The sequence below is a fragment of the Pleurodeles waltl genome, chromosome 12, assembly GCF_031143425.1.
Source record: "Pleurodeles waltl isolate 20211129_DDA chromosome 12, aPleWal1.hap1.20221129, whole genome shotgun sequence".
NCBI classification, from domain to species: Eukaryota; Metazoa; Chordata; class Amphibia; order Caudata; family Salamandridae; genus Pleurodeles; species Pleurodeles waltl.
This window is the reverse complement of record NC_090451.1, coordinates 540,342,290-540,359,837: the sequence shown is the minus strand read 5'-3', so window position 1 is coordinate 540,359,837 and position 17,548 is coordinate 540,342,290. Positions and strand designations below refer to the sequence as shown.

Sequence of the window (17,548 nt, the reverse complement as noted above, 5' to 3'; positions counted from 1 at the left end):
CCGCGCCATCGAGAGGCATCCTTCGGATCCACTTGCAGTGTCCGGCTCTGCGTGGCTTCGTCATAGTTGTTGGAGCCATCTGTGATGTCACGGTCGCCTATGAAGGCACCACCAAGGCGCACATACGTCAGTTCTTTTCCTTCTGCGCCAGTTAAGCACAGGTTCGGGATCGAGCTACCCTTTGCCTTTTTTGGCAAGCCTTTTTTCTACCTTTTGTCAGAATTTATCATCTGTGCAAGGAAGGGGAACATCCGGAACCACAACACCGGAACAATGAAGTTGTAATCAATGCAAGCGGAACCACGCTTGCATGAACAATGACTTTGTTTTTCTGTGCCTTAACCATGCATGTGCTCAACAACGCACATGCGTGGATAAGGCAGAGAAAAAGGGAGTCAGCATCGAGAGAGGACGCAGTCAGGTAAGTGGGACTGGGGCAGGGATATGGGATAGTTTTTAGGGGTGAGGGTAGTGTTGTTTTTAGGGGCAAGGGTGAGGGGGTCGGGTAGTTCTGGTTTTTAAGGGTGAGGTGGGGGGATGGGGTAGTTCTGTTTTTTAGGGGTCGAGGAAGGGGTAGGTTTGCTTTTAGGGACGGTGGTGGGAGGTTGGGGTAGCTTTTTTAAAAAAAAATATTTTTTTATTAACATTTTGCCATTTACAGGTTGTGTTCTTCAATACATGTTCATTCTTCAAGATTGCTTTGCATTTAAACATCATTACTCTTTTTTCTGTTTAGAGTCGGCCTGCGTCACATGTCCTCAGGGTTATTTACATGCTTTATTAACTTTTATTCGCTTTTAACTTATGTTGTTCCCTGTATCCGGTTTAGTGGAGTACTGTCTCTGATGGGTCCCTACTTTTATCCTGTCGGCTTAAACTGAACATAAACATAAACTTAAACTCTATAGTGCCATTATTCCAAATTGTCTTTTTATGTGGAGGTCGTTTTGGAGTAGTGTTCTATCCCGTCTTGCCCTTATCCAGTTCTTACCCCTTCTATTTTATGTGTTGGTTCATCTACTATCCTCTCGGCTTCCACTGGTTCCTCCCCTCACCTCCTTTTTCTATGAGGTCTTTTCACTACTTCTTGGGGTTTCTATGATTTCATCGCACCCCCCCCCCCCCCTTGTGTAAAGGCTCTATCAGTGTGTGTTTCTCTGCTTCACCTAAGTATACTAGCTAGCTGCTAGCCTGAGTCTCCTGTGTTACTGCCTTCTCCCATTACTTATCGTCTCCATTTTGATAATATCTCTTCCCAGGTCGGGGCTATTGGTGTTTGGCGCAACCCTCTTGCTTCCTCCCTCTTCAGGACCTGTAATTCCGCTCCTGTCCACTTCTCTATGTCCCGTCTCCACTCGGCCACAGCCGGGCCCTTAGGGGATTTCCATCCCACCTCTATTAGTCGTCTATATAGTGCAAGCATAGTATCTATGTAGCGCTCTTGTACCTTCCCAATTGTGAGTCCTTGTTTCAGACCTACTAGGCAGTATTTTCTTCCACTCCGTGTCTGATAGTTCTTTTTCGAGGGTTCTTTCCCATTTATCTCTCAAAGGTCTCAACTGGTTTAGTGTGTCCTCAATTTGTGTTTTGTATAGTTTGGTGATTGGGGTCCCATGTAGCCGTCTCTCTACTACTACAAATCTGCCCTCCTGGTCTATTTCTATGGACCTCGCCTCAAATGGCATGCAGGCACGGATCCAAATTAATGCACCCCTGGAGTAAGATGAGTACCCAGTGGCAAACACCTGCCCTCGCCATCTGCGTTTCAACTTTTCTACCTCGTTCGTTGTTAGGTGGGTTTCTTGGAGCATTGCTACATGTATGCCTCTTCGTTTCAAGTGGGCCAATACTTTATGCCTTTTTACAGGAGACCCCATTCGCCGCACGTTCCATGTTAAAAGGCTATAGTATGCCATATGGGTACGTCTTGTGAGGGATGCAGGTCCCACCCCCTCCTAATGGTCTCTCTTCCGCATTGTGTACTCCTACGATCCACATGTATATGACCTTTTTCATTTATGCACCTACTGGTTCCAAACTTACGTAACCCCAACTCCCCCACCCCAGGGCCCCTCCCTAACTGTAGGGTGCCCAGAAAAAAACGTGCAAACGAGCAACGTGGTCCAACAAATGCGTCTAGTTCTCGCCATTCTGCTGAATGGGCGAGAAGCCTGTCGGGGGGTTAGTACAGAGTCCATTGGGGCCTTACTTCTTGTCAGCGTGCCCCACCTTGGTGTCCAACAGCGCCATAATCACCCCAATTCGTATGCTATCTGCGGGGTCACTTTCAGTTGATTCTCTGAACCACAGGAGCTCTCTGCTGATGATGCCGCTGTGCCATCCGAGTCATTGTCTACATTTCTCTTCGGTGAGGCTTCTTTGCTCATTGAAGCCACTAGACTTAGGGCCTCCTTTTTACTCAGGTCTTTCTGGGTTTATGATGGCCCGGTTCGTGTGCGGGATCTGCGTCGCTTCCTCCTCCCCCCCGGGGGGGAGGGTGAGGGGGATCATGGCCTTGTCCCTCAGTCCGCTTTCCGCCGCCCGAGCCTCCAGCCATTCCCAAGCCTCCTCTGGGTTGGGAAAAAACGTGGTACTACCCTTGATCATCACCTTCAGCCTGAAAGATGAGTGAGAACTGGATTCCCTCCTCCCTCAACACCCTCTTTACTGCCATAAAGGAAGCTCTCCTTGTTTGAACCTCAAAGGTGAAGTCTGGGAAGAGGGTCACTTCTCCGTTGCCTACTCTGTAAGGGCCCATCTCTCTAGCCCTCTGGAGCAGGATGTCCCTGTCTCTGTAATGCAGCAGGCGTGCTATCACCACCCTGGGCAGTCTAACAGGTGCCGGTGGTCTCGCAGGGACTCGGTGCGCTCTCTCTAGCGTGAAGAACGGCGTCAGCCGATCTGGAGCCACTGTCTCCCTCATCCACTTCTCCAGGTATGTCACCATATTTGTGCCCTCTGATCCCTACGGCAGCCCCACCACTCGCACATTGTTCCTTCGCCCCTCTGCATCTTCTGCTCTCTGCTCCAATCTTGTTATTCTCTCCGTTAAGTGCAGTACAGTGGTTTCCAAATCCTTTTTGTCTCGGGGTTATATCTAGCAGGGTCGCTTTTGTGTCTTTAACCCTGTCGGCCAGTTTTTGGTGGTCTGCTCGGAGGAGACCCACTTCCACTGCGACCTGATTGATGTCGCGTTGTAGTGTGGTTTTTGTGTCCTCTATCGCTCCTAGGATTTTGTCAAATGTTTCCTGCATCATAGATTGTGCTGGCTCATGCTTGTCTCCAACTTTATTACCATCAAGTGCTTGGCGATTCATTCTTTTCCCTCCACGGCGGCTTTTTTATGTCATCAGCCCTGTTAGCTCAGGTTCCAGCTCACTGCCTCAGCCAGCTGTTAATGCTTGAGTATCACTTGTTTCCTCGGTCTTCCGTGGGCTTCCGCTGCTATCTGCGTTAACCGCCCGGTGCTCCTATTGGGCGCTGCCCTCCTTGTCCGGATTATTTGTGTGTGTGTGGTGCCACTCCCCAATGCACAAAATGAGACCCGGGGCCGTCCGCCCTCCGTCGGGCCCCTACCGGCCTCCGCTCACCTGGGTCTTCTTCTTGTGGAGTAGGAGCCAGCTGGCTTCTTCCACCGAGGGCGGGTCTGTGGTCTCCACTCCAATCTCGTGGTATTTGTGGGGTTGCCTCCTGGCTAACAGGGGTCTAGTGCCGAGGGCCGTCTCCCTTTTACTGTCTCAGCTCCACCGCGCCCCTCCGGTGTGACTGCCGCTTCTCTTGGTGGGGGGTCAGGGAATCATTCCAGTTCTCTATTTTTCCTCCCCTCTGCTGCTGCACTTTTCCTCAGGTGTGGGCCCAGGCACTCCCCCTCTCCAGGGCTCTGGTCGGGGCTTCGCTCACCTGGGCTCTTCTTGCTCCATGCGGATTAGGTTCCTCACCACCGGCCCCCACTGGTTCTGTACAGCTGCCTTCTGTGCCTGGGTTTCCTCTGTGTTGGGCCCCCCCCTCTCAACTTCAGGGGGCCCCCAGCTGGCGGGTGGCTCCCACCTCTGTTGCACGGTTTTGTCCACGGGGCCCCAGGCCCGTCCCATGCAGAGGCGCAGGGACGTCCGGATCGAGTGGTTGCTTGTCCCTCTTCTTCTTCCGTTGTGGAGCGGCGCCACGCTGGGCCTCGCGCCGGAGGCTCCAGTGATCGACCGCGCCCCAGGGAGAGGGCCGTCAGCGCTCCACAAGCTCGGAGCGGGCTCACTGCTCCCGCTCTATTTGGTTAGTCCGCAGCAGGCAAGCGTCGCTCCTCCCCGTCGGCCGAGCGGGGACAGCCACCCTGCGTCTCAGCTTTCTCGAGCACCCGGCTCGTTCGGGAGGCCCAGGGCGCAACAGAGCTTCCCGGCTCACGTTCGCATCGGGTCAGGCGGATCCTCCCTACGCGGTACCACTATCTTCATGCGGTGTCGCGTCGCTTCTTAAGTGCCGGCAGCACTCTGGCGTGGCTCTATTATTACGGATAATTGTAAGGCCCCGTCGGAGCACTCTGACTACACATCCGACATCTTGGCTCTCGTAGCCACGCCTCCTTGGGGTAGTTTTTTTTAGGGGCAGGGTGGGGGAGTCGGGGTAGTTTTAGTTTTAGGTGCAGGGTGTGGGGGGGTCGAAGTAGTTTTATTATTAGGGGTGGGGGTAGTTTTGCTTTTAGGGATGGTGTGGGGGGGTTGGTGTAGTTTTAGTTTTTGGGGCGGGGTGGGTTTAGTTTTAGGGGCAGGATGGGGGGTTCAGGTAGTTTTAAGGGGCGGGGATCAGAGTAGTTTTAGTTTTAGAAGCAGGGGGAGTCTGTGTAGTTTTGTTTTTAGGGGCAGGGGTCGGATAGTTTTGTTTTTAGGGGTGGGGGTAGGATTGTTTTAGTTTCTAGGGGTGGCGTGGAGAGGGTCGAGGTAGTTCTTTCTTTTAGGGGCGGGTTGGGGGGTCAGGGTAGTTTTAGTATTAGTGGAGGTGGGGGTGGTTTTAGTGGTGAGGGACTTCTGGGGGTTAGGGCAGGTGAGGAGTTGCATGCTGGAACCACGCATGCCGTCTCACTAGACAGGCCTTTACAATGAAAAATTGTTGTTAAGGCATGTGTGGTGAAGGTAATTGTGGTAACAACAAGGTTGTTGTTCCGACCACGTTGTTCAGGCATGCGTGGTTCCAGGATTCGTTTTTCCATCATATATTCGCAAGTAAGAGGTCATCTAGGAAGACAGGGTTTAAGCTGTGTGGTGGCTGTCATTGCACCATGTCGGCGATGGACCCCCATCAGGTATGTATCTGGTGCCTCAAAAGGGACCACGACTCAAAAGCTTTGAGAAAGCGGTCTCTAAAGCTCATGGCGGCCCGGCAGTCGACTTCGGTCGGTGTGACTTCTCGGAGGTCACGGTCCTGCACAAGGAGGAGGCTGCGGGTCCGCTCCAGGAGCCCCAAGTCCTTTTCGTCCCACTCGAGGTCCTCAAGGCACTAGGGGAAGAGGTACAAGAAGAAGTTCAAGCGGCCTTCAACTTCGCCATGCCCGTCGGCTGACAAGGCGTCTTGGGAACGTCAACGTTCTGAGTGCGGTTCCGCAGAGCCGTTGCCAGGGTGAACTTTGCGTCTCCTCGCTTATACGGGAGCTGGAGTGACCCCGCTCACATAAAATACTTTTATGAAGCAATGCTTAATTTATGAGCGGGCTGTCCCCGCAGGTGGGTCTTTGTACCCCACAGAGTCAGCAGGGGCCCCACTGGGTTAGACGCCGGCAGCTTTGGCCATCGGCGCCATTGGGGACCCCAGGATCTGGACCGGCTCCAGTTTCTCACAGTCAGCCTCCTCCGGAGCCGGGCCCGACGTCTACTCTCCCCCCACTACCGGCACCCACTGGTGGTGGAAGCCTTATCCTCATTCCTGATGATCTGGGAAGATGTCGTATGACGCCGATTCCGATGGCGCCGACTAGGCCCACATCAGGGCCTGAGGCTTATTTCGATGAGCCAGGCACAGGTGAGGAGTGGGAGGGGTCTGAGGACTCTTTAGAATATGGAGTGGAGGAGCAGGACTCGTATAAGGATCTAGGGGAAGCCAGTGGACTGGATACTTCTCCAGATGCTGGTATGTTCTCACCTCCTTCTGTGGCCTTGTCGGAGGGAGCATTTGACAGTTGGACGCCGCCATCGACCAGCGTCTACAGACCCTAGTTTCCTCACCCAACTCCCCACCCCGGAGAGGTTGGTGGTCCAAGCCTCCACTTCCAATGGTGCCTTCTCTTCCACTCCCCCGGATAGGGAATCCAAGAGGCTGGACCAACTTGGGAAGAAGATGTTTTCTTCCTCCAGCCTGGCATTGAGGTCGGTAAACACCCTAGCTTGGATTTAAGGGACGTCAAGCTTTTCCTCAAAAAGGAGAAATTCTAGCTGCTCACTCTAGCTCAGGTCTTGTCTGCCCTACACCAAGGAGACTGGATGGTAGCGTTGGACTTGCAGGATGCGTATTTTCACATCCCCATCCTGCCTGCCCACAGGCGTTACTTGCGGTTCAAGGTGGGCCACGAGCAATTTCAGCTTACCGTGCTCCCGTTCGGTCTCATTAGTGCCCCTCAGGTGTTCAACAAGGTGATTGCAGTTGTAGCAGCTCATCTGCGCAGGTTGGGGGTTTCAGTCTTCCCCTACCTGGATGACTGGTTGTTAAAGGCTTCTAAGCCCCAGGCTCTCGTCACCCATCTTCAGACTTCGGCAGACCTCCTGCATTCGCTGGGGTTCACTATAAACATGTCAAAGTCACACCTGACTCCCTCTCAGAAGCTCCCTTTTATTGGGACTGTTGTGGACACAGTGCAGTTTCGGGTTTATTCTCCCGAGCAGCGAGTCCAGGATATTCAGGTTATGATACTGATGTTTCGGCCTCTAGCTTGAATTTTGGTGAGACAGACTCTGAGGCTGTTGGGACTCATGGGCTTCCTGCACCCATCTATCAAAAATGCTAGATGGCATATGAGGGCTCTGCAGAGGGACCTACAGTTCCAGTGGGCGCAGCAGCAGGGAAATCTTACCGATACAGTTCAGATCTCAGAGGGAACTGCAAAAGACCTGCAGTGGTGGTTAGTGAACTGCGATTGGGTCCGAGGGAGACTCCTCTCCCTTCCCCAGCTAGATCTCACTGTAGTGACAGATGCGTCACTTCTGGGATGGGGCGGCCATCTGGGAGAGGTGGGGATCAGGGGCTTCTGGTCTCCGGCAGAATCTGGACTTCATATGAAGTTATTGGAGCTCTGGGTGATCCGGTTAGCATTGAAAGCATTTCTTCATGTTGTGAAAGGGAAGATAGTGCACGTATTCGCAGAAAACACCACTGCAATGTGGTACTGCAACAAGTAGGGCGGTGTGGGGTCGTGGACCCTTTGTCAAGAGGCTCTGCGTCTCTGGACATGGCAGGAACAGCAGGGCATAACCCTGGTGGTTCAACACCTAGCTGGTTCGCTGAACGCCAGAGTGGACGAACCCAGCCGTCGATGCCTAGTGGATCACAAGTGGTATCTCGAAACGGAGGTGGTGCAAGGACTCTTTCAGCAGTGGGGAGAGCCTTGGTTAGATCTGTTTGCCTCTGTAGAGAACATGCAATATCAGCAGTATTGCGCGTCGGAGTTTCAAGGCGGCAATAGCTCGACAACGCTTTTCGTTGCGAGTAGAGTTCATGCCTCCTGTACGCTTTTCTGCCCATACCACTCCTGCCCAGACTTCTCAAGAAGATCAAGAGTGACCGGGCCCAAGTCATCTTAGTGGCTGCGGATTGGGCAAGGAGAGTCTGGTATCCCGAACGTTTTGAAATGAGCATTAATCCTCCTATCAGGCTGCCCCTTCGGGAGGATCTTCTGTTACAGCAGCAGGGGAGGGTTCTCCACCCGAACCTATCAACTCTGCGCCTTCATGCGTGGAGATTGAGTGGCGGCAGTTGATGGCTTCTGACCTTCTTCCTGAAGTCTGTAAAGTTATTTTGCCAGCCAGGCGTCCCTCCACTAAAACAGTATATGCCTGCAGTTGGAAACGCTTTGTATATTATTGTACAGAAAGATCTGTTGATCCTCTTTCTGCTTCTCTCTCTGATATTCTTCTCTTCATTCTTTCCCAAGCCCAGCAGGGTTCTGCCTTGGGGACTTTCAAGGGCTATCTTTCTGCCTTATCAGCATTTGTTTGGCAGCCTGATCAGCCTTCTCTGTTCAAATCTACCATTGTACATAGATTCCTCAGAGGGCTTATACATATGTTCCCCCCTTCGCCCTTTATTATGCCTCAATGAGACTTAAATCTTGTCCTCACATTTCTGATGTGTGCTCCCTTCGAGCATTTACACACCGGTCCCCTCCGGATACTCACCTTCAAGGCAGCCTTCTTAGTGGCAATAGTTTCTGCCAGGAGGTTGCGTGAGATGCAAGCCATGTCATCAAAGCCACCATATCTCACTATCTATCCAGACAAGGTGGTTCTCAGAACTCGTGCATCTTTCCTCCCAAAGGTGGTGACCACATTTCATCTGGGTCAGAACATCACCCTGCCCAACTTCTTTGGTCCATTGCATCCCTCTAAAGAAGAAGAGCAGCTCCTTCGACTGAACCCAAAAAGAGCGTTGGTGTTCTACCTTGACTGCACAAAAGAGCTCCGGGTTGATAACCAACTCTTTGTGGGGTACTTTGGAGCAAAGAAGGGTCAGGCAGTACAGAAGCAAACCATTTCGCGCTGGGTCATTCTCTGCATCAAGATACGCCACGCAAAGGCCAGGAAGCAGCCTCCTGTGGGCTTGCGAGCTCATTCTGCCAGGGGCAAAGCTGCTACCACTGTGCTAACTCGAGGCGTACCAGTCCTGGAGATCTATCAGGCGGCAACATGGGCATCTTTGCACACGTTTGCAAAACATTACTGCCTGGACAGTCAGGAATGAAGAGACAGGCACTTTGCCCCTTCAGTCCTACAGGACTTCTTAGTGTAAGGAGTGGTATCCGCAGACCACTGCCAGGAGGTTATGGCTTGGGTAGCTACTGAAAGGTAAGGAATCTGCAGCTAGAAGTCTCTATCAAATGTACAAGTTAGTTACTTTTGGTAACACATTATCTGGTAGAGACTCTAGCTAGCTGCAGATTCCTAACACCCACCCATGCCTCTCTGCTCTGCGGATATGTCTAGTAGGGTTAGGATTTATCCCTTTTCAGGGCCCTAGTTTTGCACAGTAAAATGCTGGTTCTATCCATGACTCTGCGCTTCTAGTATGGAAGTTTTGTGGATTAAAGAACTGACATATGTGCGCCGGGGTGGTGTCTTTATAGGCGACTGTGATGTCGCAGGTGGCTCTAATGACACTGACGAAACCAGGCGGAGCCGGACGACGCATGCGGATCCGAAGGATGCCACCCAATGGCGCACACAGGGTGCTGCTCAGCAAAACGTTTCCAGATTCGAAGCTGAAGGCAGGGAATTCAAAGGTAAGGAATCTGCAGCTCGATAGAGTCTCTATCAGATAATGCATTACCGAAGGTAAGTAACTTGTTCTTCAAGTCCCAATGTCGTACTATCATTCCTATTTGGGGGGTCCAGGTGAGTCAGATTTAAGAATTAAATAATTGCGCATTGGGATAAAAGTTTATCTGTCAAATAATGTATTCAAAACTAAATTCATATGCATGTGTTTAAAGATATTAAAAATCTAAAAACAATGAGAGTAAAAATGCAGATAATACAGAGCAGGGGGACACTGTGAAAGTGATAATATGTACACATCTTTTTACTTCTTTTATGCTATCATTACTTTGCTTAATTAGAAGATGATCTGATTCTTAAGAGTACCTTTAAATAAGCTTTGCAGCTGTACATCTTGTGGCCTACTTTTCTGTCTGCTCTTGCATTGTTATTACTAAATAAAGTTAGCAGCCATCTACTCCTTGCCTGTTTATGCCGATGACTGAACAGCAGAAAATGGAATTTCATTTCTCCAATATCTTAGGAGCAAATACAGAGACCCAAAGGCACATGGATCCCCTTCCACTTCAAAGGATATTTGCTAAAGGTAAGGCTTACAATCTGTTAAAAACATACAGACCCTTCCTCTCTGGTGGAGAGCATTCAGATATCATTTCCACCCTGAAACCAGTTTGGATTTAAGAATTCCTGATCTTGGAAGTAACATATTGCGAAGATGGCATTACATCAACCTGGGTGGGGAGCGTTACCAAACACTTTCAGTAGATGAAAAAGGTTGTTTGTCAGTTGTCCATGACGAGAGCACACTTATTACCACACCAACCGTACTGATATGCCTGGAATGTTTGAGCATGCCTCAAAAAAGACTGAAACTTCCACAAAGCACTTCCTAAAAAATGCTTGTTTTCATTGAACATTGCTGGAGATGTGGAAAAATGAGGAAAGGAAATTAAAGAATTATATAAACAAAAATGATATATCAGTACTTTTGAGGTTAATAGCTTTTGACACAAGCAATTTCAGCTAAAAACAGGCATGATAGTTTGAATATGTTTAAGGCATTGGTTGTTATTTTTGGACAGAATCTGGCTAGGAAGAAAGAATGGAAAGTCTAGCTATAGAGTGGAAGGTCTGACCCATATACACCTAAGAACAAAAAGAATGTACAAACATATGAATACACAGGAACTGACTACACCTTGAGGGCTGCGCAGCATGGACATCTATGACTGAGGATGAGTGCTGGGCACAGGTGACTATTGGTGCTTTGAAACAGGTGGCAGATTCACAAAATGAAGCTCTGCGATGCAGAGCTGCAGTTCTATTTTGTAGATATGTATGCAAACAAGGATTTTAAGCTATCACAGTAAATTCTGAGATCCCAATGCGGGATGGCTGCACAGCCCTTCACGAAAAAAAAAAAAACATGTTTACTGAAGAAAAAATAGTAGTTGTTGTTGTTCCCACTAAGCATGGGCAGTGAATTATTAGCTGCTAAATAGACCACTGTCAAAGATAGGAGAGTACACCACGGTTGTGTGCTGCAGAGACTGTGGCTATGATGAAGCACTTCCTACCTGGGACATATAGAAGTGAAATACTCAACGTACAATCTGCCTTGCAACATTCTTTTGTCAAGTTAGTCCTACCATTTAAATCCTGCTGGAGTTTTGTGCTGCAGATTTGCAAGAGAGATCCCTAGAAAGCATGAAAATGTTTTGCTGAGGAGGTCTCAAGGTAGCTAGCTTAGGATCTTGAATTAAATATAGGCTGCCAATACAGCTTATCCTTTAAAGAGAAGGCTTTTCATTTCAATGCAAGTCCTCGGTCCATCATCATAGTATGTAATTGGTGTCTTTATTGTGGTGTTATATTTAAAGTTAGCCATGAAATATTTACTTTTTTGTTAGAGAAGCCCTTACAAGCAAAGATCCCGAAAAACATTACTCATCTGTTAGGTTGCTTGGAACAGTTGGGAGTTTGATCAGCTTTGGGGTGCCATTGACCTCCAACAATATTCCATAACAGTAAACAGAAAATATAGGTACTTGTTATATGTCATCTATAGATGCTCTGTTGTATACTTACGTGGAAAACAATAAGGATTCTAGTGCTGCTAGGTGCAAGGGCAAAGCCGGAATAGGAGTATCAGGGGAAGCAGTGGATAAAATGACAGATAAGCTTCCCAAACAATTTTTGTCAGCTCTTCTACATAAATGTCTCAGTGATCCAGAACAATCAGGTGGGGGCCTTAAACATTTAAGATGCAGATACTCCAAGAGCTCAACAAATGTTTAGTGTTCTCTAGGATCCACATCCCAGCATCGTCAGCAACAGTGAGGTCCCTGGTGTCTATGACAAATAGGAATTTTGTTTTTGTACATTTCCATATGTTGTATACCAACAATGGGAGACTGACACCCAAGGGAGCCTCTCAAACAGCTAGTGTGAGTCAATATCTTGGTGAAGCAAAACTGAAAGTGATCCTTTAATTTGGCTCCACTCTACTCTCTAACCTCTCATTTCTGTTCTAAAAGGTGGGAAGTGTGGGTGAATGCAACACTGAATAAGGTGTATTTCTGAAAGCATGATTCATATGACTTAAGCTGGTCTGCTTATCTGACTTCAAGCACTCAGATTATGGAATCCAACTCCTCTCGAAATCCGCAAATTGGAAAAACATCAAGCCATAATCAACTGGCTTGTTTTCAATTCCTTTCCCAATCTATATCTGAAAAGGCTTTGGTCCCCTTTCGATTTATAGCACTGTAGCTATAACCACCCGCATGTTCAGAATCCCCTTCACACTCTAGATGAGAACAGGGCTTTGGTTCCTTTTCAGGTATGAGCACTCTGGTTGTAATCACCTGGCTGCTCTAAATTCCTATCCCAATCCAAATTTTGAAAGAGCTTTGGTTCCCTTCTGGATCCAAGACCGTACAAATGGAAAATGGAACTGAATACCATCGGATGAGTTGTTACTTAGCATGAAGAGTTCATGCCTGGTTCTTCATTTATTTCCCCTTTCTATTCTTTTTATTGGCTTGGCTCATGACAATTTAACTCAAACTTATATTGATATGCTGAACTTGATGAGGGACTATCATGGATAGTTGAAATTAAGCAGGGGGTAATTGCAGTGAAACAGGAGCAGTAGATAGTTGTGATCAAGTTTATAGAAAGTGCTGGAATCCAGTGGACAAGGATGTGCATGCCTAGCTGTTGGGGTGGCGATGATGACTCCTTCAATATTGCCTCATGCTATGTGTTGCTAAACATACACTAAAACTATGCTGAGAGCTTTAGGCCACTCAGTAAAATTGGGTGTATTCTCCTCTCAAGCCTTTCAAAGAAGCAAATTATGAGATGTTGGCTGTTCCCCTGGAAGCAGTCATAAAAAGGAAACTCAAAAGTACTAGAACAAAACGGACAAGGTCAACAATAACCCAAAAGTGTTGTCAGCTGAAGGATAGAGCTGGTCCTGAGGTGTCAGTTTCATCCTAACAGATACAGTGCATCCCTACATCAGAATAATTGGTCAGGATTCCCTCTGGGCACAATGCCACAGGAAATGCCGTCCTTGGCATGGTTACCCCCTGACGTTTTGCCTTTTTTTGATGTCAGTTATGACTGAAGGTGTGCTGGGACCCTGCAAACCAGGCCCAGCACCAGTGTTCTTTCCCTAAACTGTACCTTTGTTCCTGCAATTGGCACAGCCCTGGCCCACAGATAAGTCCCTTGTAAATGGTACACCTGGTACCAAGGGCCCTGTTGCCAGGGAAGGTCTCTAAGGGCTGCAGCATGTCTTATGCCACCCTGGGGATCCCTCACTCAGCACATGCACACTGCCTCACAGCTTGTGCGTGTTGGTGGGGAGAAAAAGACTAAGTCGACGTGGCACTCCCCTCAGGGTGCCAAGCCCACATCCCACTGCCTGTGGCATAGGTAAGCCACCCCTCTAGCAGGCCCTACAGCCCTAAAGCAGGGTGCATTATACCACAGGTGAGGGCATGGTTGTATGAGCACTATGCCCCTACCGTGTCTAAGCCAAACCTTAGACATTGTAAGTGCAGGATAGCCATAAAGAGTATATGGTCTGTGAGTTGGTCAAACACGAACTCCACAGTTCCATAATGGCTACACTGAAATCTGGGAAGTTTGGTATCAAACTTCTCAGCACAATGAATGCACACTGATGCCAGTGTGGGATTTATTGTAAAATATACCCAGTGGGCATCTTAGAGATGCCCCCTGAATACCAGTCCGACTCCTAGTGCTAGGCTGACCAGTTTCTGCCAGCCTGCCACAACCAGACAAGTTTCTGGCCACATGTGGAGAGCGCCTTTGGCACTCTGTGGCCAAGAACAAGACCTCTACTGAACTGTAACACCTGGCGGCGCGCCTCAAAGGCTCATGCCTTTTGTTACAGCACCCCAAGGCATCCCAGCTAGTGGAGATGTCCGCCCCTCCGGCCACTGCTCCCACTTTTGGCGGCAAGCCAGGAGAGGATAATGAGAAAAACAAGGATGAGCCACCCACCAGTAAGGACAGCCCCTAAGGTGTCCTGAGCTGAGGTGACCCCTGCCTTGAGAAATCCTCCATCTTGAGTTTGGAGGATTCCCCCAATAGGATTAGGGATGTGCCCCCCTCCCCACAGGGAGGAGTCACAAAGAGGGTGTAGCCACCCTCCAGGACAGTAGCCATTGCTACTGCCCCCCCAGACCTAAACACACCGCTAAATGTAGTATTTAGGGGCGACCCTGAACCCAGGAAATAAGATTCCTGCAACCTACACAAAGAAGAATGACTGCTGACCTGAAAGCCCCGCACAGATGACGGAGACGACAACTGACTTGGCCCCAGCCCTACCGGCCTGTCTCCAGACTCAAAGAACCTGCATAGCGACACATCCAACAGGGACCAGCGACCTCTGAGGACTCAGAGAACTGCTGTGAACCCGAAGGACCAAGGAACTCCTGAGAACAGCGGCACTTTTCAAAAACAGCAACAACTTTGCAACTTTCTAACAACTTTCAAAGAACTTTGACTTCACACTCTGCACCCCACACCCGGAATCGATTGAGAATCACTCTTTCCCAACTTTCCAGCCGGTAAAACAAACAGGAGTAGAAGAGAAAAGAATGGAAAAAATGACAGGAACATATATACTTACCTAATGTCACCTCATACTCATTCTTTATTGATGATAGCAGAGGTTTGTAGGTCTTGAAGTCCTCAATGAAATACTCAAAGACCTCTCTGTAGGGCTAAAGGAAAAAAGTTATCAGGAGCATCATTCATGTTTATGCAAAGGATGACAGCATTTATTCAGTTTGCTGGGACCATTTTACACATGGTTAAAGTGGTGAACACAGCATGTAAAGCCCCGGTGTTCTGCTAACCAGGCCCTGCATTAAACATTCACCATACAAAATAGCTCTCCTTTGGCTTTTTTTCCCAGTGCAAAGACAACACATCATGGAAGCAGTCAACTAATCACATAAGGCCTGCATGAAAATGGTGACAAGTTATTTCTTGAACCGCCCCAAGACAACTTTCAATAAATAATGAACATACGTTTTAAAAGAATATAACAATTTCTTGAAAGCTAACGTGATGAGGTAGTTTGGGTTTGCCCTTGGTAGAATCATGATCCATGCCCTGATGAGAAGAGTCTCTCAAAAATCGAATAAACAAATCCCTGGGAAGGTACATATATTCCCAGTCAGAACGAACATAGTTAAACATAGGTACAACAAAATATTACTGAGAGAGCAGAGAATTATATACCCATTTGTATGCCCATGTACCTTACCCTGCAGGGCGCCCTCAGGTTGGAGGTTTCAATAAAAAGACCATCCATAACTTACTGCAGGACAGACTCAGTACATCTTCTCAGGGTGCTTCAGGGGTCTACAACAGGAGTGGAGTAATAGGCTGCAGTGCATCATGTGACAAAATGCACTGGTGAGTGGCCTGGTCAGATTCATGTCTATGTTTCATGAGTGGTGCAGTCCAGTTCTCTTGGCTGAGTCACTTAAAGAGTATTGACTTGGATGCATGATGCTATGAAGCAGCAGCAGCCTTGAATCTCACCAGGCAGCACCCTGCAGCTGCTGTTATGTAGTATTGGGACAGAAACGTTTCTCGTATGGTGCTGGACGTGCACCCCTGCCCTTAGCATCCCAGCTGCAATGGTATCTGAATCCCTGGTGCTGATTTTTATTGTCATAGGCAATTACAGATCACAAGTGGGTGAAATGATATAGGCCTGTTTCACTGATTGCAGTCTTGTTGGGCTGCGAGGAGCGTCCAAAGAGTTACTCTCATAGATGTGAAAGGCTACTACCTTTGCCAGGAGTTAAGCAGCAAAAGCACTGTGGTGGCAGCCTACTGTGACTGGGCCTTTTTACCTGTGTCACTGGAGAAAGGCCTACTGGCCCCTTATGTTAAGTTCTGCTGCTGTGTGCTTAACTTGCCTTTGGCCTACATCACGTTAGTATGCAGTGCCGTTAAGCAACTGTGTTGTTACACTTGAGTATTGTGTGTATGTGTGCCTGCGAATGATCCAGTACATGGAAGACTCTGAGTTCCATTTCAAGAGACCCAGGACTGAATGAAGGAGCATTTTGTGGTAGAGAAATCCTCACAGAATGATTGCTGGCTTGCTGCATTTCTTAGAGCTGGGTGGGACACGTACTGAGAAAGGAGAGCCAATTTCTTCAGTGCACTTCAAAGGGTGCTCTTTGATTCAGGGAGAGGTCAATGGAAAGGGACCTGGGCACATCCTAGGCTTTGATGGGGCTGTTAAGAGATTCTTAAAGAGTTGGGTTAGGACAGTGTGGAACCTTTTGCTGCACATATCACTGTGGCAGACATTCAGGTGTGAACCTCTATTACTCCCATGGCCTATGTTGTGGGACTGTCAGATATGGAGTCGCTCCTGTGCGACAGGGTGTTTTCTGGAGGAATGGCAGGGTAGAGGATTGGCCAGTTCAAAACGAATCAGACCCCCATCACAAACTGACTCAGATCCTAAATCACATTTTGGTCTGGAAATGACATGAGAGAAGGGAAGTTTGAGGCCTCCAATATTGTCTACTGTCAAGCAGCCAGTCGGGCTGCATGTCGAGGAGGAGGAGATCTGCAAGATTTCTGCCTGTGTCCAGGACTGGGGTCTAAGATCTGCCAGTCCCGGAGCTAGGAAGGGCCACCTCCCATGGAAAACCAACACTACCTGCCTATGGAACCAAGAGCACCAGAGTATATTTGCTTGCCATGACCAGTGTGCCATTTGAAGAAGAGGAGAGCACACAGGGTGAGAGTGGTCCAGTGGAGAGATCCTGGCATGTGGATCCCCATAGCGAGGTGTGAGGAGACGGCTGCCGTACTTATTGGGTCATGCCCAGGTGCAGATTTCAGTCAGCTGACCCCATATGCCAGAACCATTGTTGGACCGATTGGGCTGTCGCCCATGTGCAGAGTGATGACGGCGTTCCATGTAAGAGGGGCCCGCCGTTAAGATTGCTGGGCCGATTGGTTTCGTGTGCAGTGACAAGTCTGTGACTCAGGATGCCAGAGGGGGCTGCAGCGAAGACTGCAATACAGCCATGCTGATCACGCCATAGGAAGCTGGCAACCCAGTATGCAAGAGGGCGCCACCATGCCAAGGAAGTTACTGCCATGCGGATCCGCCCATGGTCCTTGTGTGGAGTAAGGTTGGTTACCCCGTATTCTTGATATTGGGCCCCAGTGAAGAACAAGGAATGTTGTTTGGTTGAGCTGTTGTCAAGCATAGAGAACGCAATGGTGATCTGTGCGTGCCTGACCTCCACATGACGATCACAACCCAAACAAACATCCCTCACTACCTGTGGGAAAGATCCAACAAACTTATCGTCTCACCAGAAGAAGTGTCATGGACGCCCAGGCGCTGCCCCTGCAGAACCGGCAGTGCTACTCACCGCCCCAGCCACTGCAGCCCTTCGCAATGTTTATGAGTGAAACATTTTCAGAGACCCCAGTAGTACAATCCCAACAAGAGCAGGTCAGACTGATCATAGGGCTGAAAGACCCCATGGGAA

General features: G+C 48.9%; 1 protein-coding gene across 1 annotated transcript in view; it reads right to left on the bottom strand.

The window, feature by feature from the left end:
* TSNAXIP1 (translin associated factor X interacting protein 1) overlaps nucleotides 1–17,548 on the bottom strand; it is a 340,170-nt gene that overhangs the window by 184,226 nt on the left and 138,396 nt on the right. Inside the window, exon 5 of the mRNA XM_069217569.1 lies at nucleotides 14,638–14,731. Coding sequence (XP_069073670.1) covers nucleotides 14,638–14,731 — 94 coding nt within the window. The remainder of the gene's footprint in view (nucleotides 1–14,637; nucleotides 14,732–17,548) is intronic.